Source organism: Zeus faber (assembly GCF_960531495.2).
Source record: "Zeus faber genome assembly, chromosome: 10".
Classification (NCBI taxonomy): domain Eukaryota; kingdom Metazoa; phylum Chordata; class Actinopteri; order Zeiformes; family Zeidae; genus Zeus; species Zeus faber.
In genome coordinates this window covers 14,922,588-14,949,412 of record NC_137199.1, presented here as the reverse complement: position 1 = coordinate 14,949,412, position 26,825 = coordinate 14,922,588, and the positions used below count along the sequence as shown (strand labels likewise).

The 26,825-nt window shown below is 46.8% G+C and overlaps 3 protein-coding genes across 4 annotated transcripts; 1 reads left to right on the top strand and 2 right to left on the bottom strand.

The window, feature by feature from the left end:
- Positions 1 to 2,493: 2,493 nt before the first annotated feature.
- On the bottom strand, positions 2,494 to 9,929 carry LOC307236189 (uncharacterized protein). Of its 2 annotated transcripts, none has more exons than XM_080008515.1 (6): positions 9,880 to 9,929; positions 8,605 to 9,007; positions 8,116 to 8,261; positions 7,641 to 7,929; positions 4,979 to 5,124; positions 2,494 to 4,027 (listed from the first exon to the last, which is right to left on the bottom strand). In XM_080008515.1, the coding sequence occupies exons 2-6, from the start codon at positions 8,927 to 8,929 to the stop codon at positions 3,029 to 3,031; spliced, it is 1,905 nt and encodes a 634-aa protein (XP_079864641.1). In that variant the 5' UTR covers positions 8,930 to 9,007; positions 9,880 to 9,929; the 3' UTR covers positions 2,494 to 3,028. The 2 variants fall into 2 exon arrangements, with proteins under 2 accessions (XP_079864641.1, XP_079864642.1); XM_080008516.1 differs by having other exon boundaries at positions 7,737 to 7,929.
- A 1,698-nt stretch (positions 9,930 to 11,627) lies between these two features.
- On the bottom strand, positions 11,628 to 14,762 carry mif (macrophage migration inhibitory factor). The gene is made up of 3 exons (XM_080007910.1): positions 14,589 to 14,762; positions 12,184 to 12,356; positions 11,628 to 11,911 (listed from the first exon to the last, which is right to left on the bottom strand). The coding sequence occupies exons 1-3, from the start codon at positions 14,694 to 14,696 to the stop codon at positions 11,845 to 11,847; spliced, it is 348 nt and encodes a 115-aa protein (XP_079864036.1). The 5' UTR covers positions 14,697 to 14,762; the 3' UTR covers positions 11,628 to 11,844.
- Positions 14,763 to 17,491: 2,729 nt separating this feature from the next.
- LOC307236328 (uncharacterized protein) lies at positions 17,492 to 24,589 on the top strand. Its single transcript, XM_080008704.1, has 5 exons — positions 17,492 to 17,606; positions 18,425 to 18,735; positions 20,425 to 20,723; positions 21,415 to 21,526; positions 21,644 to 24,589. Exons 2-5 carry the CDS (start codon positions 18,444 to 18,446, stop codon positions 22,672 to 22,674), a joined length of 1,734 nt encoding a protein of 577 aa, XP_079864830.1. The 5' UTR covers positions 17,492 to 17,606; positions 18,425 to 18,443; the 3' UTR covers positions 22,675 to 24,589.
- Positions 24,590 to 26,825: the final 2,236 nt, after the last annotated feature.

Sequence of the window (26,825 nt, the reverse complement as noted above, 5' to 3'; positions counted from 1 at the left end):
CTGCCAGCCACCAGGGGGTCCTCCACATAACTACCAGCCACCAGGGGGTCCTCTACATCAATACCAGCCAACCACCACCTCAATGATATCACCTGTAAAGATAGACTCAGTTCCTTGCATTGACAATGCCCCGGATCACATCACTGGATCCTGCTGGTTCAGCTCCCTTAACCTCCGCAGCGGCTACTGGCAGGTGGAGCTGACACCAGAGGCCCGTCCCAAGACTGCCTTCTCCATCGGCCAGGGTCTCTGGCAGTTAAAAGAGATGCCTTTTGGCCTGTGCAATGCTCCAGCTACCTTTGAACCCCTCATGGAGAGAGTCTTGGGTGATATCCTTCGCAGCCACTGCGTGGTCTACCTTGATGACCTCTTGGCCCACGCTGTGGATTTCAACGTTTTTTGCCGTCATCCGGCAGGCTGGCTTGCGCCTCCGCCCCACGAAGTGCCACCTGTTCCAGTGAAAGACGGCTTTCCTGGGCCACGTTGTCAGTCGTGAGGGGGTGGCCACAGACCCAGCATAGGTAGCTGCGGTGAAGGACTGGCCTATCCCACAGAACATTGCAGAGCTGAAAAGCTTCCTGGGCCTGGCCTCGTACTACTGGCAGTTCGTCAAAGACTTTGCCACCGTCGCCGGCCTGCTACACTAGCTTACCCACAAAGGCCAGACGTTTCAGTGGGGAGAGGACTGTGCTCCTGTCTTTGTCAAACTCTGGGCAGCGCTCATCGAGGCCCCTTTGGTGGCCAACCCAGACCCCCATTCATTGTGGACACAGACACCAGCAACGTGGGTCTTGGTGCGGTTCTTTCCCAGGAGGTTGACCATGGTGAGCAGGTTCTCACCTACTACAGCTGCTCTCTAAGCCGACTGGAGAGGAACTACTGTGTGACCCGCCGCAAGCTGTTGGCCATCATTCGGGGGCTTCGCCACTTCCAGCTCTACTCCTACAGGAGAAAGTTCCTCCTACGCACTGACCACGCCTCCCTCGTCTGGCTCCTCAACTTTAAGGAGCCAAGGGCCAGCTCACCCGGTGGCTCGAGGCCCTGCAGGACAAAGACTTTGAGATCCGCCACCGGGACAGTCATCTGCACGCCAATGCAAACGCCCTGTCCTGACGCCTCTGAGAGGAGGAGGCGTGTCGAGCGTGTGGAGGACCGGGTGACGGCGACTCCATTGGTGGGGACCCTCTGGACCACCTCAGCAGATGGAGACGACCCCCCCCCCCCCCAGCAGTGACCTTGGCTCCCAAATCCTACCAGGCCACGACAGCCTGGAGACCCTCAATCCCCAGCAGCTCCGTCGAGACCAGAGCCAGGACCCCATCCTCTCCCATGTCCAGGCCTGGGTAGGGGCAGGCCGACGACCAGTGTGGGCGCTGGCCAGAGGCGCACACGGTGCCTGACCAGACCATTGCCGAACACCTGGTCAACAAGATGTTCTGCCACTTCGGTGCGCCGGAAGAGTTGCACAGTGACCAGGGACCGAACCTCGAGGCGGCGGTTTTCAGCGAGGTCTGCCAGCGGCTGGGAGTCAAGAAAACCAGGACCATGCCTCTGCACCCCAAAAGCGACGGGCTGATGCAGCACTTCAACGCTGGCCACCAAGCTTGCGATCCTGAACAGCAGCCAACAGCGCGACTAGGACCTCCACCTGCCTCTGTGGGTGTACCAGACGGCAGTTCAAGAGTCCACCAAGTGCACTCCCGCAGGTTCTCCATCTCTCCCCGCAGTGCGCTTCATTTTCTTCACAGAGCATGCATTCTTCAGATATACAGGAATAGAGTGATGAAGATTCTGCAAAAACATGTGCACCTGCAAAGAAAACCCACTCCATTTTAATGATGTTTTTGTCATTATCAACCAATGTATAGAACACTGCTGCACAAAACGTGCCTGCCACTAATTGATTTATTTTGTCATTGTTGCTCCAACCTAAGTGTAGAACAGGAATCTGGAGTTTTATAAGTGTAATAGGTCGGGAATCAAATATCATAGGCCTAACAGAAGCTACCTGAATCAAAACCAATTTTTCAAGAAAATAAAGACGTGAAATGCAAAGAAAAAAACAAACAAACAAAAAACAACATACACACCCGAACTGTCGTTGAAAATAGTTAACTAACGAATTGAATGAAATTGGGTTGAGTTGATCCATGTGTCTGTTCGGGACCAAACTAGATTTTATAAATGACAACCATCCCCCACGAACCAATCTGCAAGGCCTTGTACAAGCCTTTTTCTAGATTTGATCGACATAAATTACTTATTGTAAAAAAGTTGCCATAGCCATTGAAAGGTAAAACGTTGGTTTTTTTTTTTTTTTACATGTTTGCACTTTAGAACACACAGGAGGAGTAAGTAGTATGTGGACAGGACTTGAAAAATAGGGATTGTTCAAGGGTAGTCATCAAAACTCTGATGTGTTTCTCTAACAATGGAATAGTCAAAATACAAGTCATTGTTTATTCAGTGTGGTATCAAATTACATAGCTGCCATAGTCATCAGTAAACATTGCAAAGAAGAAAGACACTCCCGTCTTTACAATCATGACTTTTTTTTTTTTTGATAATCATCAGCAAGGATGTTGATGACAAGATAGGGGTGTGTCCGAAACACCCAAAGGTGACAACAGACAACCCCTGTAGTCCGTCCTTTCTCCCGCTCGCTCTTCAATTTGCCTTTATTGGCATGGGAAACGGGTTAATATTGCCAAGGCAAGAGTAATAAAAATGACAAAAAACAAAGGACATGGATGGAAGGATTGCGATTTCGCTTTAAAATAGAAAAATACAGACTCGTGGTTAAAAAAAAAATACATACATACAAATAAGTGATAACTATATTAACAGGGCAACAATTTCATCGTAATATTGTCGAGAAATGCAATTCGACTCAGAATTAAACTACACACATACCAAAAACAAACTTGTAATGTGTAGTAGCTTGACCATCCTTTCTTTCACTTTATAAACCACGTTACCGTCCGGCCCTCTTAACCGCGTGTCTTCGCGGACTGTTAAAATATGAAAACTAAAACGGTGTTAAAACGAACAGTTGACCGTTAGATGTTCTGGTCAGGACCTTCTGACACACCGAGCGGCTGTCACCTGTGGGGGCAGCGCTCGCCCATGGTTTCCCACGGTACGCCCTTCTTTCTTTTTTGGCCTCAGCCGCAGCGGGGCATCCGGCGTCCGTGTTCACCGGACAGACCTGTTTTTCGCTGACTGAATTGGTGTTAACTTCATCACACGCAGCATCTTCTAGAGGGTGGGTCCACGAATTATCACCCTTTGCCATGGGCAGTCCGGTGTGAGTCTGGCACAAGTGAATTTTCCTCGCAGACTCCCTATGGTATTTTCTGGGACACATGGGACAAGGGAATAGATTCTTACTTTTGTAACGACGCGAGTGTTTTGTGAGGTTCTTTTTTGTACTAAATTGTTTGTGGCAGTCCCCACACGAGTACTTGTGGTCTTTGGGAGAGCAAGATGTTCTATTTGGGAGATAAACCGGCCCATTTTCCTGAATGGGGGCTGCCGTATTTCTTGTAGACATCGGTGTTTTGCTGGGTGAGATTGAATCCTCCACTTTATTCTTGAGCTTGCTGCAGGACCTCATATGTCTACGAAGAAGGGACGGGAAAGGAAACATCTCTTGACAACCTGAGCACGTCTTGTGCGCGAGTCTGATGTGCACGCTGCGGCCGAACTCCGTGTCAAAGGCCTTGGGGCAGAACTTGCACAAGCGGTGTTTGTTGTCGCCCGTTTGTAGGACCTCTACGTCAGAGTCCTCTTCCGTTGCCGTGATCTTTGTTTTCTTGCCTTGGCCGACAGGACCGTGTGCCTGCTCGTTCTCAGGTTGGCCTCTCGTGCTCTGTCGGCGCTTGCCCGTCGGAACGGCTTCTCGTTTCATGGCCGGGTGTAGAGTACTGGTGCCCATGTCTTTTTGGTCGTTGAGCCTAGCGGCGTTTCCACCTGTCGTGGAGCCAAAAGTGGTTTGAAGATAGGAGTCAAAGTCTTCCTCCAGCACCTGAAATACAGAGAGCATCGTGAATCTTAAAGAATTGATGACCCACCAGGCTACGGAGATATAGTTAGGCTTCATATAGTCATATGGATGAAAGTTCTAATCCCATTAAGATTCTACATTATTGGATGCTGATAATAATATTTATATGTATCACAGTGTTTCTTAACTAGGCTGTCAAACTATTTCAATAATTAATCGTGATTAATTGCATGATATTGGCGAAATGTATCACTTATTTAGTCAAAAGAAATGTTTTTCTACATAAAATCACAAAATAATCATCAAAATGTATTTGATGGCATTTCACCATAAACAAGCCGCTATGCTTAATTGTCACCCCTGTTTGTCTATTAGAATTCAATAAAAAATATATAGTTATGAAAATCAAAGTTTACAGGAAAATGCATACCTCTAAGGATCAGAAAGAATTAGCAGCAACACTACTGGCATAAGAAGGAAATCAAGGAAAATGCTTTAAATGTATATTTGAATGTAATCATTTGATAACTGTGATACCATGTTTTTTTTTATGCTCCCAACACATTTTGGGAATCTGACCAGAGTTGAATATGCAGTATATGGCATGAAGAGCACAGCAGAATGTCGTGGTCATTAGTGCGCATTCAAAATATTTGAAATTGACAATGACTTGACTGCGATACTGAGATTCCCCTCAATATCAGAGGCACTGAAACACTCTCTTAAGGGTCTTGTTTTATTGAATTTGATTGTAATTGCAGGAATGCGATTGTTCCCAGCTTCTAAGCTTCTCTTCAACAATTCAACCCTTGTGAACGATATTTCCATTAAGGACTGATGTGGGGTGCCATGCTAATTAGGTTAGACATTTCCATAACTTCATATTGTTGATATTTAGTCCAGTATGTTACGCCTTCAACAAGTGTGCTACAAACGTCACTTCCATCCATTACATTACATTTGCACCCTGACCTCATCTTTGATGGCTGGAATGCGCCACAGGGACACGGACATCGGGCGCAGGGATACGCTAGGGCACTCGCTGTCCGCCCGATCGGCGCTGGGGTGCTGGACTACTACGTTTTCACAGCCCAGCGGAGCGCACCAGTCATCAGGTACTGCACAAAAATATTACTATTAAAAGGGGGGGAGAAAATCACACAGGAAAACGGTAACCGAGTATTTTGTGTTATAAAAACAAACTAAAATTTTTAAATGAAAGCCAATCCCTACCTACTGCAGCAAACACAAATGTGATGCCATTTACAATGCTGTTTACTAAACCCAAATACCCATTCAAAGATACAATAATACTGTTAATTAAAAGGGTTAGGGTTAGGGTTAGACGTACGATGCACAATGGCAAAAATTACTATGATGGGGAGCACATGAGCTACAATACTGATATGAGTCATAAGTTTATCAATGTGCTAAGGCAGAGAATATTAAAGTTTGGTAAATATGCACCTGAACTGTCACTGAAAATATAGTTAACCAATGAATAGAATAAAATTGGGTTGATGCAATCTTTATTTCTGTTCGGGGCCTAACTAGATTTTATAAATGACACCCATCCCCCAGGAATCAATCTGCAGGGCCTTGAAGGTCAAGGGCCTTCTACTGGTCTGTGCTCTGGGGGGACGTTTTATTATTTTTTTTTGGACAAGCCTTTTTTTCTAGATTTGATTGACATGCTAAATGACTGATTGTAAAAAGGTGCCATTGAAAGGTAAAACATTTTTTACATGTTTGCACTTTAGAACACACGGAAGGAGCAGGCAGTAGGTGGACGGGAATTGAACAATCGGGATTAATCAAGGGTAGTCATCAAAACTGACTGATGGGTTTCTCTAACAATGGAATAGTCAATACCATTAATGATTTAATCAGTGTGGTATAGAATTACATACCTGCCAGTGACCAGTAAACATTGCGAAAGAGAAGACACTCCCGCCTCACAGTCGTGATGTTTTTGATAAATTACCAGCAAGGATGGTGTGTCCGAAACACCCAAGGATGACAACACACATCGCCTGTAACCTGTCCAATCTCCCTCTCACACTCTCACTCTCTCGCTCGCTCTCTCTCTCACTGTAGAGCAATTTAAGCGTTATTTATATTTTTCTATTTTTGGTAAATAGAATGATATAAATAGCCAAATAATTGTTCTTTAAATAGGCTAAATAAGTAAATGGAATTAGTCATAAATTCAGGCCACCCCGACAGAATAAACAGGCTACTCGGTTATGAAACAAATTTTAATTAGGTTACTTTAACCTCCTCAACTTTTTCCAATCAATAAAGATTGCACGTTCAATCCCTAATAACAACAATTAACAATTAAAGTAAAACTAAATGGGATGGGATCTTAACAATAACTGGAACTGCAATGCACACACCAATATTGGTCCATGATACTGCAACTGTCTTAATATTGTAAAGAAATGCTATTTCATTGAACATTAACTGCACACATACAACAACAAAAACTTGGAATGTGTTTAAGTTTGAACATTCATTCTTTAACTTCATCCCCCTTCTGTGCCTTTGAGGGTCTGATTTCAGACACAGTTATCAGGGAGTACGATTTGGGGATCTATATCATAACCATAACACATTTTTTTTCCAAGTTTCTGTCCACCCCTCTTGAACATGTCTTCATGGAACATGAAACTAAAAAGGTATTAAAATGAACAGAGTTGATCACGAGTAACAACGGACCTGGCATTCAATGAGAGTAGAAAACCGAAACGTCAAATGGCCCCATCAACAAAATTGAAATATCTGCGGCACTGACCAGTTAGCCTTGCCCCAAACATTCATACATACATGAGGCAAATCCCTGCAGCACCATTTGGCTGAGGAATTTACCTCTACGGGGTCAACTGCAAAACAGGGCATTTCTTTCTGTGCGTGCTGCGTAACGCATAGCAACGGAATGTCTGGCCGCAGACACAGATTACTGGCTTCTCCCCCGTGTGTATGCGGAAATGTTCTACAAGTACAGACGCTTTGGTCAGGACCTTCTGACACACCAAGCAACTGTAACCTGTGGGGCACTGCTTGCCCATGGTTTCCCACGGTATGCTTTTTCTCTTTTTCCCTCGGCTGCGGGGGGTCGCGCTTCCATTCTCGCCGGTGGACCCCTGGTTTTCACTGACCGAATCGGTGTTTACTTCATCCTCCACAGGCTCCTCTAAAGGGTTGGTCCACAAATCATCACCACTTGCCAGCGGCCGCTCATTGTGAGTCTTACACATGTGTAATTTCAGAGTGAACTCCCCATGGTATTTTTCGCGACATACGGGACAAGCTAATAGATTCTGTCCTTTGTAGCGATACATGTGTTTTTTGAGTTTTTGGCTTGTACAAAATTGTTTGTGGCAGCCCCCACACACATACTTGCGGCCTTTGGGAGTGCTAGGTATGTTATTTGGGAGATAAACTGGCCTGTTTTCACAGAGGGAGGATGAAGTATCCCCTTTATTCTTGAGCTTGTTGCACAACTTCATATGTCTACGAAGATAGGACGGGAAAGGAAACATCTCTCGACAACCTGAGCACGTCTTGTGCGCAAGTCTAATGTGCACGCTTCGGCCAAACTCTGTATCAAAGGCTTTAGGGCAGAACTTACACAAGTAATGTTTGTCGTTGACATTTTTTAGTACTTCTAAGTCTGCGTCAGCTTCTGTTGCTGTGATCTTTGTTTTCTTGCCTTGGCCGACAGTACCCTGTGCCTGCTCGTTCCCAGGTTGAAGTCTCTTGCTTCGTCGGCGCTTGCCCGTCGGAACACCTTCTCGTTTAATGGCCGGGTGTAGAGTACTGGTGCCCTTGTCTTTTTGGTGGATGAGCCTAGCGGCGGTTCCACCTGTCGCGGAGCCAAAAGTGGTTTGAAGATAGGAGTCAAAGTCTTCCTCCAGCACCTGAAATACAGAGAGCATCGTGAATCTTAAAGAATTAGTGATCCGCCAGGCTACGGAGATATAGCTAGGCTCCATATCATATTCGGTCATATGGCTGAAAGTTTTTAATCACAGTACAATTTTACATGAAGGGATGCTGATAATTATATCTATATATGTGGTACATGTTTACATTTGCACCCTGACCTCATCTTTGATGGCTGGAATGCGCCACAGGGACACGGACATCGGGCGCAGGGATACGCTAGGGCACTCGCCGTCCGCCTGATCGCCGCTGGGTTGCTGGACTACTACGTTTTCACAGCCCAGCGGAGCGCACCAGTCATCAGGTACTGCACAAAAATATTATTATTAAAAGGGGGAGAGAAAATCACACAGAAAAATGTACACATTGGAATTTTGTATGTAAATAAAAGCCCATTTCTATCTAGCAAATGCAAATGTGATAGTATTTACAATGATTTTTATTTAACCCAAATATCCATTAAATGATATAATAATACTATACATTTAAAAGATGTATGATGGAAAAAAACTACTATATAGGTAGTATAAAAGTTGTATGAGTTTATCAATATGCTAAGGCAGAGATGTTAAAAGTTTGGTTTATGGTGTTGCAGGTTCAAATTATTCCATTTGGACTCCAATAGCTCTTTTGAAAATTGAAGCGTCTACCGTCATCAGCAATCTCAGCAACCGATGAGGGGGTTTGTCCAGAGTCGTTTGTGACCTCTTCAGATCCGCTCACGGCTTTGTTCTCGTCCGCTCCCTCGCCCCGTTCCCTCAACTTGACCTGGGCCTGCTCCAGTTGTAATCGCAGCATCGAGATCTCCTCTCCTTTCTGCGTCAGCTCCACTTGATGGTCGTTCACGCTGCTCTCAAAGACTTTGGTGATTTCACATACTGCCGACCTCAACAGCAAGTCCATCGTTGAGGTCAACTGTGTCTGAAACGTGTTCTTGAGATGGTCCGCCATGTCCGTAGACAACCGTGAGCTCATGGGTCCGCCCAAATCGGGTTGGCTCCCGTTTCCTCGGTCGGTTACGCGCGCAGTCCGAGTCGTCCCTCCAGTACTTATCTGCCAGAGGAAAAAAGTGAATTCAACATAGGCAGTGGAGGCATTCTATAGCCTGGCTCTTACCTGCAAATAGGATCAGCTTATTGGGCCAAATACATTTCAATATGCGGGGAAGAATGCGAACGGTTAAAATGGAAAAAACAGCAACAAGAAGCAGTAGAAAGGATGAACAGCAAGTACTGACATGGTATGTATGTGTGTGTGTAATTAGGTATGCACACACACGTATAGACGCGGCTAATAATTATGTAATATATTGTAATATCTTACTCTGACCTTGTAACTTTATGTTGCAGATTTATCTGATTTTTTCTACTATTGCCGCGTCCGCCGGTATTGTTTCTTGGTTGTAATTGTTCATTACTGTTGGAAATCGCTCACTTCACGCCTCGAGTCTGCGTATGCGGCGACTACGTGGGGCAGGGTCCAAGTTGCGTCTTCCCCAAGACGCTGACTTACTGACCGACCGCGCTCGTCGGGCAGGAAGGCGCCTCGCATGGCCGCCGCCGCCATCGACGTGTGGACGTGTGTACGTGTACGTGTACGTGTGTGTGTGTGTGTGTGTGTTTATGTGTGTGTGTGTGTGTGTGTGTGTGTGTGTGTGTGTGTGTGTGTGTGTGTGTGTGTGTGTGTGTGTGTGTGTAAAGAGCCGCACGAATGCAGTCCATTTACCGTTCCAGACATCGCTGTTCGGAATGTCCCGAGCGGTGACATCTCCGTTTTAACGCGCTCGACGTGGCGGTATTCGGTAAAAAAAAAAATACTACTAATAATAATAAAAATAAAAATAAATATATAGTTAAAAAACAAAAAAACAAAAAAAAAACAAAAACAAACATGCGCTTGGCGGTGGCCAAAAGAAAAGTACTTACCTTACTTCAACGCTCCGCCATGTTTGGTGAGGGGGGGGGGCGACCCGCCGGACGTCATTTCCTGTTGTCGTCGCGTCCGGAGCTGCGTTCGGCGGCGTGGAAGAACCGCCGTCTCGCCGCTGATCTGACCCCGGCCGAGCCCGCTTCACGGCGAGGCGTTCCGAGAGTTGTGAACCGCCGCAACGCTAGCTTGAAACGACTTTTCACACGTCGCTTAAAAAGGCGTCAAAGGGGGAGGGGGGGGGGGGGCACGGGCGAGCCGGAGGGGTTAACGCCATTCTATTTGTTATTCGTTATTTGATGCGTAAATACGCGATTTTGCCATCTCGGACCAGGTTTCCACGAGATAACACGCGTTCGTCGTCGTCGTCCCCCGCGCGGGTGATCGCCATCGAAGACCGTCCGCGAACGCTGGCGAGTCGTAATAAACGCGAAGCTCCGATCTCCGCTCCGCTCCGGGTGACCCGAACGCAGCATCCTCCCCCGAGCGCCAGGAACGTGTCCGCTAATAAAACACACCGAATGAAAGGTGGATCTGCTCGATCCGACGAGATCCACGTTTGTCCTCCAACACGACGCCGTTAATATATCTGCGTCTTCCCGTAGGCCCCTCTTTTTTTTACTGCTTCTTCTAATTCCTTCTTGTTCCAGTGTTTTAGGCGGAGCTGTAAACTATTTTAAGTCCAATGACCTGCTCATTGCAGGGTGTCCCTGTAACCATTACGTACGCTACACGCTGCCCATAAAACAAGATCTACTTTTTACCTTTGTTTCTAAGCACTGTACTCTGTACAGTTTTTGTTCCTGCCTGTATTTTTGAAAAGTAGTGTTTGAGCATGTCACTCTCTTCAACTGTCACTCTTATAGACCGTAATACACAGCCGTCAAAGCGATTATTTTTCTGTTCATGCATAATCCAGACAATTGTGGGAAATGACATGTGCTACATGATGATTAAAGGGCATATAACCATTTTTTTTGTGTTACGTTTAGCCTAGATCAGGAAATAATGGTGTCGCAAACAAGTGAAACAGAGGGCCCGGACATCGGAACGGTGCAAGACCAGTAAACAAGGGGGTATAGAAAATTTCTTAAGAGCAACGTGGACTTAAAAACAATAGAGGAAAAAAAATATGCCGGACAATGGTTGCGCAGAAGCAGGGCGGAACAGAATTTTAGGTTCCACTCTAGGAGGAGTTGAACACTAAGCATAAAAGGACGTGATCTATGATTGTTTTAGTTGCTCCATTGAGCAGCTCGGTTTATTGTTCTTTGTTGTATTACAACCGTAAATCTTTCATCCCTTTGAACTCTGACGAATTGAGCGCGCTCATTTTGAACTACGACGTGTGTGTGGAAGGACCTCGACGACATCTGGAGGGGTTATCTCCCACACAATTTACTATGAGATGTCGTAAAAATGTATTGGCAGTTGGTGCACAGAAACACACACACACACACACACACACGTAAGGTTATTAAACGTGCCTTTTAAATACATTTTAATTCCGCATTTAAAAAAATAATTGTTTTATAATTTGCTCGTGGATGCACTGTGCAAATGTTAAAAACAGAATAATATAAAACAAAGAATATTGTTAGGGACCTTTAGCTATCAGACTGATATAGATATATTTGCGTTAGCTCTGTTGACAGATCATTACTCCAAAGATTACTACAGGCATTGAGTACAAATTGGCTCATTATGTCCATAAATGCAGAGAGAACAAGAAAACCGCAGAACGGGCATTCATGTGCAGGGTCACTTTATTCAAAGACATGGCAAAAGGTCCTGTTCAGTGGGAGGTCCATTGTGAAGTTAAGTGTTTCAGCCAAGTGCATGAAAGACTAAGTGCACGTAAGCCTACTGGAATGCTGGGTGTCTCCGCTTCTTCATTTAACTTGATTTTAACTATGCTAATACATGTAGGAAGATCTTCTCTTGAAAAGGGGCAGTCATCCAGCTCAGCCAAAGGTTGAGTTGTTCCAGCCAACATTCGCTGCCTCCATGTCAACAAAGTTAATATAGATCCTAAAATAGATCAAATATTTGTCTGGTTACAATGTTTGACATGAACAAAAGAGTGAATATGGTGATTGAGATCTGTGAACCATGTTTGAATTTGAGTATTTAATCTTTCAACCGTCATTCTGTACATCAGTGCCTGAGTATGTCGATATTTATTATGTGTGTTATACAGTATGTGTTGGGGATGTTGGGAATGTCCATCTTTCATTCAGTTAGCTCTTTGTCTAAACATGAAGTTATTTGTTTGCTGAAGATGTGCTTTTCTGCATTTGTACCTGTCAGAGGAGACTCCCAGGTGTTTGTTGAGCAGTCCACTTAACAATTCAGTGTACTGTCTGTTCAGAGCACCATTAATCTTGCCAATGCTGTGGAGGGAGCAGAGGGCACAGGGGTCTCCCTTTCCTCCAAACATCATCATTTGGTCAGGAATGACGTGAACAGCAATATACTGGAATATGCAAGAACAGATCACAATACCCGTCAGTCTGGCATGCACTCACTTCATGAATATCTAATTAAAACCAAATAAGACTCTTCCATGTGTATGAAATGTGCCACAGTAAATTTGCATTGCACACTAGGCTGGATCAGAGGTGCCAAACTAAGCAGACACACGTACAGTTAAATATCATCTAAAGCACCTGCGCATCTTGTCCAAAAGGTCTTTTGATAAATCAAAACACAAAGAAAATATAATTGGACTGTATCTATAAAGGATCCAGTACCCAGTCAAGTTAAAAGCTGTTACACAGCCTTTGACAGTGTTCATCATCCATCAAGTAAAATGGTTGCCCAGGACCAGCCTTTCTCCAATGCACCCACCGTGCAGTCCCTCTTCTGAATCAGAAACCCAGTCCCCTCGGAAGTTTCAGGCCAGGTACCCTGTATATAGCAATGTATCCCTCCCCTGTGTCTGAATCCCTCAAAAGAGAATTGGATAACGCTTTATTCATTCCCGGGGAGGGGTTCAGGAAAATAATTTGGGATATGTCCAAACAATTTCTGAGAGTGTCTTGTTATGTCATCCAATAGTGAGTGCTATATCAGTACATAATGAAGAGGTGTTGTACATTTAATAACAGGGGAAAAAAAATCACAAAGGAAACATCTTGAGGTTGAGAAGGTGGCAGAGAAAGGAGACTATTTTGGATTGGGTCCTTGTCCCTCTAAATGTCTCCACCTAACTGTGCACATCTCTTAATATTCTACTCTTCTTTCCAATCCACTTCCATAGATCTATCTGTAGAAAGTGGGTCATCCATCCGGAGTATTGTAAAATGCATGCTTTTTTGGGATACTGGCGATAAAACGCATTAGAGGAGGCATCCCGCGACCCACTTTCCCTAACACTACCCACAAATGGGCCGCAACCCCTTAGTTTGAGAACCATTAACTAGGACAGTTCTCTTTAACCAGTGTCCTGGGAACACTAGTACACTGGTGTACTACTAGTACATCAGTGTTCACACACTGGCATTCCGCGGGACACTAGTAAAAAAAAAAAATACACACACACACACACACACACACACACACCTTGAATTACGAGCGCATTAACATACGAGTTTTCAGAGTTACAAGCCGTCGTTTTTTGGTATTGATTTGCGAGCAAAAATTTGAGTTACAAGGAGCGAGCTTCAGGTGCACCGCAGCTGGTGGGCGTGGCGAGCGAATGCGGCCAGCATCCCCCGTCGCACTCCCTCATGGAAGCATCTCTTTTGTGTTTTGCGCTCGCGATTTGAGCTTTTTGTGCAGTTATTTTGCCTTTTTTTTTTTTTCCTCGAACCATGGGTCCGAAAAAAGTAAGTGCTGAGAAGAAGAAGCGGATGATGTCCATTGACCTAAAGCGCAAAATCTTAGAAAAACATGAGCGAGGTGCGCGTGTGATGGGATTGGCGAGGCAGTACGAGCGTAGTACTTCTACGATATGTACCATACTGAAGCAGGAGGATACGATAAAGGGTATTACGCCAGCCAAGGGCGTTAAGATAATGTAATGATAATGAGATGGAGAATCTGCTGTTGGTGTGGTTGACGGAGAAGCAGCTCGCAGGAGATAGCGTGACGGAAGGGTATCATTTGCGAGAAGGCAAAAAAGATCTATACACTTTTATTATGTTTTATGTTTATACAATGTTATTTATAAATACATTTCTTATTTAAAAAACACGTAACAAAAAATGGCGTGGTTTTTTGGGGGGGCTGGAACGGATTAATGACATCTCAATTAATTTCAGTGGGGAAAATTGATTTGCTATACGAGCAGATTGAATTACGAGCTCCGTCACCGTACGAATTAAACTCGTAAGTCAAAGCACCACTGCGTATATAAAATGCGTTGCGGGATCAAGACTGATGACGAATCGGTGACTGGTGATGTACTTCCCCATCGGCTCAGAACAGCAGCGCTGTGCTCCGGCTCTATCCGTGCGGATATTCCAAAGGCATGCCGCGGCAGGAAAAGGGAAAAAGTTCGGGCGGGACCTTAATGATGTCGTTTCCTAAATGACGCAATCCCTGCGCTCGTTTGCAAGTGCGCGTCCCCAGCCAGCTAGCCACAGGCTAGTGACCCGTTTGAGGAAGTGCTAGCTTCCGTATTAGAGGAACAGTGACGCTAGCAGCCGCCACCAATGAAGCGCCATATTGGCAGGAAACAGGGCAGCAGAGGGTCCTACGGTACCTGTGCGGGTTTGCCCATCGCCTTGGCCAGCGCCTCGGTGGCCTCGGACAGGAGAGCCGCTGGAACGTCGCCCCTGGCCACGTTGGTATTCACCGCGAACATCGGCATGACTGCGTGAACAAGTGCCGGCTACCGCGGAGGAGGGGAGGGGAGCGTGCGCAGTGTGCACCGCAGTACCGGAACTACTCGATAGCAGCAAACGACTCGTGCGCCGGTGTCGCGTCAAAAAGTGATTGCCGCCCGCGGGGGGGGGGAATTATGATCCGTCAAATATAACCATCAAGCATGAAATCAAGTCGTTTTGAGGCACAAACAACCGTTCAGCCGCAAGGGAGGCGCTGCAGACACCTTTTAAGCAAGTGCAAAACTGCATTTGATGAGTTGAACTTTAAACGGGTATTAAAAAAAAGGACTGCGTGGGTTATAATCCTCAAATATAACAATCGAGAGTGAAATCAAGTCATTTTGAGGCAGAAACAACCCTTCAGCCGCAAGGGAGGCGCTGCAGACACCTTTTAAGCAAGTGCAAAACTGCATTTGATGAGTTGAACTTTAAACGGGTATTAAAAAAAAGGACTGCGTGGGTTATAATCCTCAAATATAACAATCGAGAGTGAAATCAAGTCATTTTGAGGCAGAAACAACCCTTCAGCCGCAAGGGAGGCGCTGCAGACACCTTTTAAGCAAGTGCAAAACTGCATTTGATGAGTTGAACTTTAAACTGGTATTTAAAAAAAAAAGGACTGCGTGGGTTATAATCCGTCAAATATAACAATCGAGAGTGAAATCAAGTCGTTTTGAGGCAGAAACAACCGTTCAGCCGCAAGGGAGGCGCTGCAGACACCTTTTAAGCAAGTGCAAAACTGCATTTGATGAGTTGAACTTTAAACTGGTATTTAAAAAAAAAAAAGGACTGCGTGGGTTATAATCCGTCAAATATAACAATCGAGAGTGAAATCAAGTCATTTTGAGGCAGAAACAACCCTTCAGCCGCAAGGGAGGCGCTGCAGACACCTTTTAAGCAAGTGCAAAACTGCATTTGATGGGTTGTGTTGGCCCTTTAAACGTATTTAAACTGGTATTTAAAAAAAAAGGATTGCGTGGGTTATAATCCGTCAAATATAACAATCGAGAGTGAAATCAAGTCATTTTGAGGCAGAAACAACCCTTCAGCCGCAAGGGCGGCGCTGCAGACACCTTTTAAGCAAGTGCAAAACTGCATTTGATGAGTTGAACTTTAAACGTATTTAAACTGGTATTAAAAAAAAAGGACTGCGTGGGTTATAATCCGTCAAATATAACAATCGAGAGTGAAATCAAGTCATTTTGAGGCAGAAACAACCGTTCAGCCGCAAGGGAGGAGCCGCAGTCACCTCTTGTCAAGTGGAATTCGACAAGTTACCGGTTTTGGCCCTTTCAGAGGCTTTTCAGCGGGTAAAAGGGACTGGATGGGCGGTCACCTTTCAAATATAACCCTCGTGAGTGAAACCAAATCATTTTGAGGCATAAATAAGGTTTTCGGAGACAGTGTAGACGCTGCAATCACCTTTTTGGCGGACGATCACCTTTTTTTGGCACGACAGCGGGAGTGGGTGAGGCGAAAGAGTAAGATTCACAAAAAAAAATAAAAATCGCTGAGGACTAAATGATGTCCAAGGCATTTGGCAAAGTAAATCCTGAATTTGATTGATTTACACTTTCACATTCTACCAAAATATATACGTTGGGCATAAGTAAAGCACATGTGTGGTTTTCTTTTGTGTGTGTGTGAATTACGCTGAAAGTTTCTCCGGGATCCACGGTTTGCATTCGTCCGCCCAACACAAATAGTTTGGATAGAACAGAATTATTCTTGCGGGAATTCCGTTCGCAGCCGTGCCGCCCGAATCGAACGAACGGGGAGTCGATCGCTCGAAACGGCTCTTTTTGTTTGGCCGAATCTGAACACGGGGCCGAACCTTTCGCCGCAGAGCCACGGGGAGGACTCTTCCTCGCGGGCTGGCGACCACGCCCGTCACCACAGCGCCCCCATCCGCCCCGGAGGATTCAGTTTGTGCCGTTCACACGTACACTCATAGAGGCAAAACGACTACATCGATTTTCTGACAGGGGCATGTTCAAACACTCACTTTTGTGTGTATATATATATATGTATATGTGTATATATATATATATATGTTTGTTTGTTTGTTTATTTATTTATTTTGTTATTTTTATTTTTTTTATTTCACAATAACATTAATTGCAGTTCATTGAATTCAGATGAAAGGCTCATCGTTCATTGTCCAGTTTTGGGTTTAATGAATATTGCCAATTGTTGTATTTTTGTATTTCTTTGACATATATTGCCATTTTTATCCATCTATCTATCTATCTATCTATCTATCTATCTATCTATCTATCTATTCCATTCCATTTTATTTCATTTTATTTTTATTGTATTTTATTCTATATTTTTTTTAGTACAGTAAGTATTCAACTTACTGTATTACGTTTTAGGAGTCAGTTAGTCGGTCTATTAGGAAGGAATTTTTTACTTTTATTTATTTTTTCCTAGGACATATTGCGTGCTATCACCGGGTGCGTTGCATTACATTTCACTGCATATATGTATGAAAGTATGTATATGTATGTGACAAATAAATCTATCTGTCTGTCTGTCTGTCTGCCTGCCTGCCTGTCTATTTTGAGCGTCAACTCGGAGTCTTGGAGTATTTCAGGGTGCGGCTGCTCTGGGCTGTAGGGTAATTACGGTAGCACGCATGCGCCGTGCCGCTCGGCATCACAGAGCCGTGTTGAGGGCGGGCGGCGAGCAGGGAGACGGTGCCGTGGAGCGGGGGGGGAAGAAGTTGGAGGCTTCTTTTTTTTTTTTTTTTTTTTTTTGTTGGGGGGGGGGGGAATAATTCTCACCCCCTTTCCGCGGTTTATTGTTTCCCGTCGAGGACCCCGGCGGTGCCGGAAACCGAGCGGCTTCTCGCCGTTCCGCCTCCCCGGTCTCCGTATTTCGGCTCCGAAACGGTACGTGCGCGGAGGGGGTCAGGGGAATTATCCGGTCTGCTAGCGCCGCCACTCCGGAACGACGAGCGCGGAGGTTACTATCTTGGGTCTCTTTCGTAACTGTGAAGGCTACGAGTGAACAACTAAATAGACCGGCTCACACCGAAACAGTAGGCAGTAATGATACGATCGTACGAATAAAAAACCACGGGCGATGTGTATAGATCTAAAATATCACCAAAAAATAAAAGACATTTGCGAGATAACATAATGTAATACCTATACACCTCTGTGTACCGGGGTGAAAAACAAAATAGTTATAACAATATAATATATACAGTATATCAACGTTCATTTACTGATAATCAAATTATAGTACCGAATAAGTTTCCTTTAAACAAAGACAAAACGAGCCATCCCGTTTGTGAAAGTTAATACCACTGATACTATTGGATGTGGCTATAAATATGAATATAGATGCAGTGTTATGTGCGGGATACAATAATAATGTGTTAGGAGGTCTAAATTGTTATGTCATCACTGAATTATGACCATATCTACATTTGTCTGATGTCTAAATCACTACAATGGTATTATAATACTATAACAATATTGGTAATATTTTCCACAGTTCTTGGACAAGTTGTAGTGTGTGTGTGTGTGTGTGTGTGTGTGTGTGTGTGTGTGTGTGTGTGTGGCTCAGTTAATACAACTAATGGGATTGCAAAGCATGCGTTAGCCCTGGTTACATCCAAACAGCAACGCAGATACGACACCGCCGATGATGACAACAGTCCATTTGGTCACCCCTCCCTCCCGACGACAATCGCTCCCCCCAGGTCCGAACCCGCAGCCGCGATGGAGGAGTGCGTGACCTCCTTCGAGACCCACCTGACGGCCGTCATGGACAGCCTGATCCGCGCGTCGGTCTGCGAGATCACCAAGCTCTTCCAGGAGACGGTGAACGACTATCTGGTGGAGCTGTCGCTCAACAGGAAGGAGAACGAGGCACTGAAACTCCGCCTGAGGCTGACGGAGAACAAGCTGCGAAACGAGCGCAAGTACGGCATGGGCTGGGCCGCGAACCGCCGGAACGCCGGCCTGGTTACGGGCGAGGAAGGGGGACGAAAGAAACGAAAACACGAGACGAGTGAGTATCCGTAGTCTGGGTGCTCATGACACCGCCTGTCCCTGATAGTTTGGGTCGTATTTATGTCTGTATTTACAAGTCCTGGCACATTACCAGACATATATTTAGAAAATTATAACCATGTTATTCATGTGATTTGTAATGGTGCGGATTTGATTCCCCCCTCCTTTAAATCTTGCTTTGCAGGCAGTGCTTATGTGAAGACGCACTTGTTTGGTTGGGAGCCATCTGGCTAGAGCTGATCTGTCTCTCTCTCTCTCGCTCCCCCGCCTCCCCTCCCTTCCTTCCTCTCCTGCTCCTCTCTTACTCCCCCGCCGCCGCCGCCTCCTCCTCCCTTCGCCCTTCACCTCCCCCTCTCCTCTCTCCACTGCATTCTGTCCCTCCCACTCCTTGTGCTCACGCTCTCACTGTCTCTCTCCTGCTCCCTACCCCGACCTCCTCCGCTTCGCTCTCTCCCTGTCTGTCTCCCTCCCTTCCTGCTAACTCCTCCTCCTCCTCTCCTTCACAATCTCTCTCCCTATCCGCGCTTCCTCCCTGCCCCCACATCTCCTCCCTTTCCCCCCCTTTCCGTCTCTCTCTCTCTCTCTCTCTCTCTCTCTCTCTCTCTCTCTCTCTCTCTCTCTCTCTCTCTCTCCCTTCTCGCTAACTCCACCTCCTCCTCCTCCTCCTCCTCACCTCTCCTTATCCGGGCTTCCTCCCTGCCCCCACATCTCCTCCATTTCTCCCTCTCTCTCTCTGTCCCCCTCCCTTCCCGCAAACTCCACCTCCTCCTCCTCCTCCTCCTCCTCCTCTTATCCGTGCTTTCTCCCTGCCCCCACATCTCCTCCATTTCTCTCTCTCTCTCTCTCTCTCTCTGTCCCCCTCCCTTCCCACTAACTCCACCTCCTCCTCCTCCGCCTCCTCCTCCTCCTCCTCTTCTTATCCGTGCTTCTTCCCTGCCCCCACATCTCCTCCATTTCTCTCTCTCTCTCTCTCTCTCCCACACTGTCTCTCTCTCCCTTCCCACTAACTCCTCCTCCTCCTCTCCTCTCCTTATCCGTGCTTCTTCCCTGCCCCCACACCTCCTCTCCACTGCTGTGCCGCGCTCCTTCATCATGTTGCATGCTGTTCCCGTCCACCTCCTCCACTCCACTCCTCTTCCGCTCCTCTCTGCGCCCCCCCCCACCCTCCTTCCATAATTACACACTCGCTCTTCACTTCCACTCCCTCCCCTTCTCACCCTCTCTTCAACCCCCCCCCTTTTCTCCTTCGACATGTCCTCCCTCTCCTCTCTTCCACTTGTGTGTGTGTCTCTCTCTCAACTGCTCCTCTACCGAGTCACGTGTCCTCCTCCTTCCCTCTCTCCCGCAACCCCCCCTCTTTACTCGTTCATCACGTCTTCCTCCTTCCCCTCGCTCTCTCCCTTCCTCCCTCACCTCTTCTACCACTTCTCCGCCCTCTTCTTCACCCCCTTCATCTCCGACTCTCTCTCTCTCGTGCGTGCGCGCGCACACACACATACGCACACACACACACACACACACACACACTCTCCTCCCACTTCTCTCACTCTTTCTTCTTCTCCCTCTGCCCCCCCCTCCCCCATATTTCGTTCTCTGTTTCTCCTTCCTGTCTCTCCGTGTGCCCCCTCCCCCCCCCCTCCCTCCCTCCCTCCCTCCCTCCTCTCCTCTCCTCTCCTCTCCTCTGCAGGAGGCTCGCAGAAGCAGGGCCCGGCAGCAGCTTATGGGAAGGGCTGGCCCGGAGGAGTGTGGGAAGAAGACGGAGGGGGAGCGGGGGGAGGAGCAGGAGCCGGAGCCAGAGCCGGGGGAGGCGGGGGAGCAGCTGTGGGGCTGGTGGCAGGAGCAGGGGGTAGGAAGGAGGCCCGGGAGATGTACCTCATTCAGTTCCCCGGGGACGAGGAGGACGAGGGAGGGCTGGCGGTGGAGGACGAGGAAGGGGAGGGCAGCCTCGCTGGAGAGGGGGAGGAGACAGCCAACATCAAAGAGGAGGTGAGGAAAAGATGGGTCTCTCAGTCTCCAGAGCTAGGAGGAAGAGGAGGAGGAGAAAGTGGCACAGGCTTCTCAGCGCCGCTCAGCAGCTTCATATGGGAACGAATGTAGGGAGAGAGAGAGAAACTGCGATAACGCCGCGGGAACATATCCAGTATATTTCCAGAGGTTTTTCAGCCACTGAACCACTGCAGAGATATAACGGGTGGGGGCAGTGCTATCGATTTGATATTTAGATGCCAGCGGAGCCCGTCAAGTGGGGCACTCCAAACCTCAAGTGCGGGAAGCTTTTAGGCAGGAATACAACTGTTAGAGGTGAAAAGCTTTTTGCTATTCCATCATGTGACCATGGTAGAGCGGAGCTGCGCTCTCCTGAGCCGCTTTTTGAATATTCAAAGCATGCGGGATGCTTTATTGCCCCCATCATGAAGTCATTTGAAGGTGGCTTTGACAGCAGAAAAAAATCTGGATGTGATGTGGTATGTGATTATTTTGAGAAGTCTGTGTGAAAAGTGAGGTGGTGGACGTGTAAATCACCCAAGATATTAGTTGCACTTTATGCCTGTAAAGGCTGTTATTTTTAAGTTTATTTGCCCGCATTTATTGTAAAAACCCAGGTGGCCTGTTTAAATTTGGAGAGCAGGCCTGAGTAACAAGGTACTCATCGATGCCCTTTGATCTTTGTGTGCAGTATGGTCAACTTGAGGGTTATCAACCTGCCTCTCTGCGACTCATCAAGGAGGCTTTGAAGATGGACCCACCCAACCAGAATCTTCACACCAGCTTTAGATCTCACAGTGAAGGTAGTTGGACTAGGAATACATTTACTAGGAAATGTTTGATGGACCAAACCATTGTGTGTCAATCACATGATGGCCGTCTTCCCATACAGTGTCTATCCTCCTGCCTTTTCCTCACAGGTGACTTGTCCGATCGTCCCTCGGCCCTTCATCCCGGAGAAAGGGGGGAGGAGGACGAGGAGGAGGGAGAGGAGGAGGAGTGGGAGATGGACTCCACGGAGCCCTCAGAGGGGGGCATGAGCATGGATGAGCTCAGAGGCCTGGAGACGGCGCTGAAGGCTGAGAGGGGCCGTGAGAGGGCTGCCATGAAGGCCTCCAACTCAGTGAGCCCAACCACGGACGAGGTCCCGGGCGGTGAGGCCCCCAAATACATCGGCCTCGACGGGTTGGAGCAGGAAGAGGAGCTGGAGCCCCAGCCGCCCACTCTGGAGCGGGAGGACCTACAGGGTCACGGCAGGACAGGGGGCGGTCTGCGGTCCGGCTGGTCCAAGAAGCAGCGAGAGGGGGACTCGGGGGAGCAAGGAGACCCCGAGGAGCATGGAGGCCCCGAGGAGCTGCCGTACCTTTCTGCCCCGGGGAGCGTCGGGGAGAGCGTCGGGGAAGAAGAGGAGATGGGCAGGGACATGCTGCACTTCTGCCCCCAGTGTGGCGGCGGCTTCACATCGGTGGCCGAGTTGGATGAGCACCCCTGCCCCCTGGGCGGTGCCCACATGCCGGGGAGCGGCGCAGAGGGCGAAAGACCCTTCCCTTGTGCCTCATGCGGCAACTCCTTCAGCCACGCCTGGGCACTCAAGAACCACGAGTGTGCCTGTGCCGCCGAGCGTCCCCACTGCTGCGAGCTTTGCGGTAAGCGCTTCACACACTCACGCTCGCTGGAGCGCCACCAGCTGGTGCACACGGGCGAGAGGCCCCACCGTTGCCCGCAGTGCGGACGCAGCTTCAGTCGCCTGGGCAACCTGGAGCGCCACCAGCGGATCCACACCGGCGAGCGTCCGTACGGCTGCGAGGCGTGCGGCAAGCGCTTTAGTCGCGTGGAGTACCTGAAGAGACACCAGCTCATTCACAGCGGCGAGAAGGCGGCGCTGCAGTGCACCCAGTGTGGGCAGAGCTTCAGCGACGTAGAGCAGCTGAAAAGCCACCAGTGTTTTTAGAATAAGTTCCGCACAGCCCGGACAGGTGCGGAAAGACGGAAGAGACATGGAACAACCGTGAAAGTTGTCCCACATGTCGAGTTATGTTGGCCTTACACCAGATGACAAATTATTGCACTGTTGCAGACGAGCCGAAAGATGCCGTGTTGCATCAATCTGTGGACGCCCCTGTCACCAGCATATTTAATCTGGTGGTCACAGATTCCAGTCAGAGCAGTATTACCGGTAATAAGATCTTTGCCTCCTCGGACCATTTGGACCATATAAAACATATTTAATATTATCTGGCTAACAACCTGATTTATATTACCACATTGCTAAGATCCAATGGGGTGAGGTCTCACTTGCTAACCACTCCCTACTGTAGGTCACATCTTATGTTTTTCCAATACAGGGCTGTACCGTGCTGTGAAAAGCACGGTTCTTAATTCATTTCCATCCTGGTGGCTTGGTTTCAGGAACCACATGTGATAAATTCCAGCCTCATTTGATACCTGGTGCTGGCCCATTTAGAACTGGGCCATGCGGGAAGGCCTAAATATTGTAGTACATAAATGATGTTGTTCATGATTGATCCCCTGATTGTTGACAGGGACATTTCACTTTGCTTGTTTGCTTGTTTTGGGTTCTTGTCATTAATTAGCCAGTTGTTGGATATCGTTATGCCCTATTCCGCTCTGCACAGTAAAGTTCAGAATGCAATTTTAAAAATGACACAAAGAAAAGCTCAACCCTGCACGGCCCTTCCCAGCACAGTTCTAGGTAGTGGAGATGAGGTAATTGGTGGTTTGCAACAGGATGCTTAAAGTACCTGTAAAGTGAAAAATAAAATTGTTTTCTGAGATTGTCACGCCATAGAAAAATGTGTTATCAACCACCCAGCCAAATTTGAATGGTGTAAAATAATTGACAGCTATATAAAATTAGGTTTCAAAATCGTGAAGCAATAGCGGTCAAACCAACGTGACGGTTCTTTATTGTTTTGGGTGCCGATAATCTCCGCTGTGCGACATCCCAAAACAGTGTTTTATCCCAAACTCCAGGCTGTTAGCTTAGCTTATTTCTCCACCGATGCTCTGTTTCCAACGGTCCCACCTGGCATTTATATGGTGTGAGGGGGGAGCGGCCGTGCCGAGTATGACCGCTCTACGACATCAAGTCGTTATTTAGACCCGCCCAAAAAAATCCGCACCACAAAAACGGTGAGAAGCAGTTTAACGGTCTCACTCCACAATTCAGTACTTCATCGTTCGGTCTTTTCACATGTTTTCAGCAATCACTCTCTAAAATGTATAATGTGTTTAGAAACAAATCACTGAATTCACTTTAATGGGACTCGAAGTTATTAAGGAACACAACAATACAAAATCATATAGTTGTGGACCTCTGCATCTCAAAACTGAGTGATTAATTAAACATGGTTGTTAAATGGGAGTGTGACTTGTGTCGTCTGGTGTAAGGTAGCCTTTGGGCTGAAAAAAATATACTTGGAAGAATCTGCAATGTGATTTTGAGATGTTGTTCTTTCAGCTTCTTACAGGATTCCGTTTTATATTGATATTTGGTGTGTCAAAGAGTGCACACAGAACAGAGAGATCATTTCTTTTGCAAAGAAAAGATGAATTCAGTGTGGGGGATTTTGCCTGATGCCAGATATAATCTACATGGCAAATAGAAACCTTTTCAATGTAACTTTTTTTCAAAATGTTTTTATTTGTAAAAATTGAATCTTATTAGGTCAATATTTATGTTTGTCAAAAAGTGTACATTTTTATCTTTGTATTCATAGCTTTATGTTATAGATCATAAAGCCAATTGCCTTGGTTTTTATGACCTGATCATCAACAGTTTGCTATTTTGTATCTTTAATCTTTTTGGTCGTACCAATGGGAAATAAACCTATTTCAATATTTTATTCTTTACTCTGTTTTTACTTTGTTTACTTGATTCCAAAAGCCCTAAAAGGTTATAAACTATCCAGCCTGTAGTTGTGTAGGGACCTATTTGTTTGAATATCTGGCCACACAATCCTGGCTCTCAGATTTGATAAAATATTAACAGTTAATAACAGTTTAATATGCAGTAATTAGTGTAACATCATGAGACGGGGCAGTGTTTTATATTAGTTGGAGATACATTTATTTTTTTTCAATAGGGTGGCAGGTGTTTTACATGCAGCCACGAGGTTTACGTTGGCAGCCTGATGGCTTATCTGGAGCTCATGTTAGGTCGGTCTTGTCGACTGGCACTGCTGTTGAAACAGGCTGATGGGCATGGCCAGCCTTTGCCTCAGGACATCCTCCAGTTGGTTCAAGGACATCTGCTTCACGTCGTAGCCTTTCGCCCTGGACTTGGGGTCCATTGGTACAATCTCCTCCCCGCTCTCTTGGTCATTTCTAACGAAGACTGCATACTTGGGGGAAAAGGTGCCTCACAGACTCTGGCATGCTGGTGTTGTAGCGTGGACCACACATACTCGGGGACCTCAACTCGGTTGTTGATCCACCGCTGTCCAGAGAGGCAGGGCAGGGCCCCCGTTATCACATGTGCTGACCCTTGGCCGAAGTTCACAAGCCGCTCCATCACCTCTTGCTCCAGCTTGGCCCAGGGGCCGGAGTTTGAGCCTTTTTTCTGGGAAACGATGTTTGTCAGGGTAAAGGTGACTGTGCGGTTGTCTTCATTATTGTGATGTAAGCTGGGGTTGAGGTGGCCCTTGGTGTAGTTGGAGTTGGCGTAGTCCAGCAGCACTGCCTGGCGTTCCTTCACATTCTGGCTGATGTTGGGGAGAGAAAATGAGTAAGATTGCTGTATGAAGCTGCAAATGCAGTTTTATTACAGCTGTTCATTCTCCTCTATAATACCACTGATTTGATGTTCAGCCATGTGAGTTTATGTCCACATGAATGCCGAGTGAAGTGAATGATTGTAGTACATACTGAGGACATGTTAGTCACTGAATTAAAGGCATTAACAGCATCGTATGAAATGCAAAACATGTACAGTAAATCAGACACTCTTTACTAAGAATCCACACACAAATTACAGTGGAGCGAGAGAGAGAGAATGTACAAATGCAAACAAAACATTGTATTTGCTGAGCAAGACGAGAAGTGAACTTTTTTTTTTTTTTTATCATAAAACATACTTGCTTTGAAAGAATATTGAGAGAAAGTGAGAGAATATGTTAATTATATGATTTTGAAATAGTACTAAATGCTGTAGTCCTTGAAGGGATCGGCCTCCCCACACAGATACACGGTGTGAGCGCGTTCTTTTCTCACCTGTGGCCCATACATCCATCTGGTTTTGGGTCGTGTGCCCCGTCCGGCGGTGAGTGTGTAGGCTGAGTACAACGGTGAGCGGCCCTGCCGGTTGTACAGGGTGGCAAAGCGGTACTAGTTATTGTAGCACTGGCATATGGGCTGGTACCCCTCGGCGCTGATGCCCGCCGGCGGAGTTTCACTGCAGAAGAAGACGAGGCAGGCGGAGAAGTTTCCGACCTCCCCGAGGACCGAGCCGCCCAGGCAGGCGAGGAGGAGAAGCAGGAGAGCCCGCTGGGAGGGTCGTAGCGGCTCCCTCTGCGACATCCTCCGTCCAAGGTGTGTGTCAGTGTCTGTGTGAGTGTTTGGAAGCAGATGCTTGAAGTGGTTCACTATGCTGACCTCAACAAAGATGTGCAAGAAAACTCTTATCAGATGCACAACACTGATGGCAGACAGGCACACCACAGACGCCGTGTGCCTGTCAAGTCCTCTGGCCTCTTATAGTCGGCTGGACGTACGTGCTTACCCCGTTATATAGTAAGAGCAGCGGCGCAGTGGGTAACAGCTTCTGTTTGCACCCTCTGCTTCTTCAAACTCACCCAGCTGACGAACCAAGAGTTGTTCTGTTCAACGTGAGAAGAAGAAGAAAGAGAAGAAGAAACAGTCTTTATTTATCACGCAACACACCACATGCTTGCAAGGAAATAACCCTAACCCTTTTTAAAGATTATTTTTTTTGTTTCACACGCCACTTACTGTTATGAACGACGACAAAGGCCAAAATTATATATTTGGATCGCGTTATCCAACGGCTCCTCCGCCTAAACCATGCACCATGGCCCTGCAGTTTAACGGACTCACTCCACAATTCAGTACTTCATCGTTTGG

Coding starts and splice junctions, on each gene's coding strand:
- LOC307236328 (XM_080008704.1), top strand. CDS start 18,444: ATGGAGGAGTGCGTGACCTCCTTCGAGACCCACCTGACGGCCGTCATG. Junction 18,736..20,424: donor GAAACGAAAACACGAGACGA/GTGAGTATCCGT, acceptor TCTCCTCTGCAG/GAGGCTCGCAGAAGCAGGGC. Junction 21,527..21,643: donor CTTTAGATCTCACAGTGAAG/GTAGTTGGACTA, acceptor TTTTCCTCACAG/GTGACTTGTCCGATCGTCCC.
- mif (XM_080007910.1), bottom strand. CDS start 14,696: ATGCCGATGTTCGCGGTGAATACCAACGTGGCCAGGGGCGACGTTCCA. Junction 12,357..14,588: donor CGATGGGCAAACCCGCACAG/GTACCGTAGGAC, acceptor TGCATATTCCAG/TATATTGCTGTTCACGTCAT. Junction 11,912..12,183: donor CTGGGAGTCTCCTCTGACAG/GTACAAATGCAG, acceptor GATCTATTTTAG/GATCTATATTAACTTTGTTG.
- LOC307236189 (XM_080008515.1), bottom strand. CDS start 8,929: ATGAGCTCACGGTTGTCTACGGACATGGCGGACCATCTCAAGAACACG. Junction 7,930..8,115: donor TTCCAGCCATCAAAGATGAG/GTCAGGGTGCAA, acceptor TCTGTATTTCAG/GTGCTGGAGGAAGACTTTGA. Junction 5,125..7,640: donor CAACGACAAACATTACTTGT/GTAAGTTCTGCC, acceptor ATTTTTGTGCAG/TACCTGATGACTGGTGCGCT.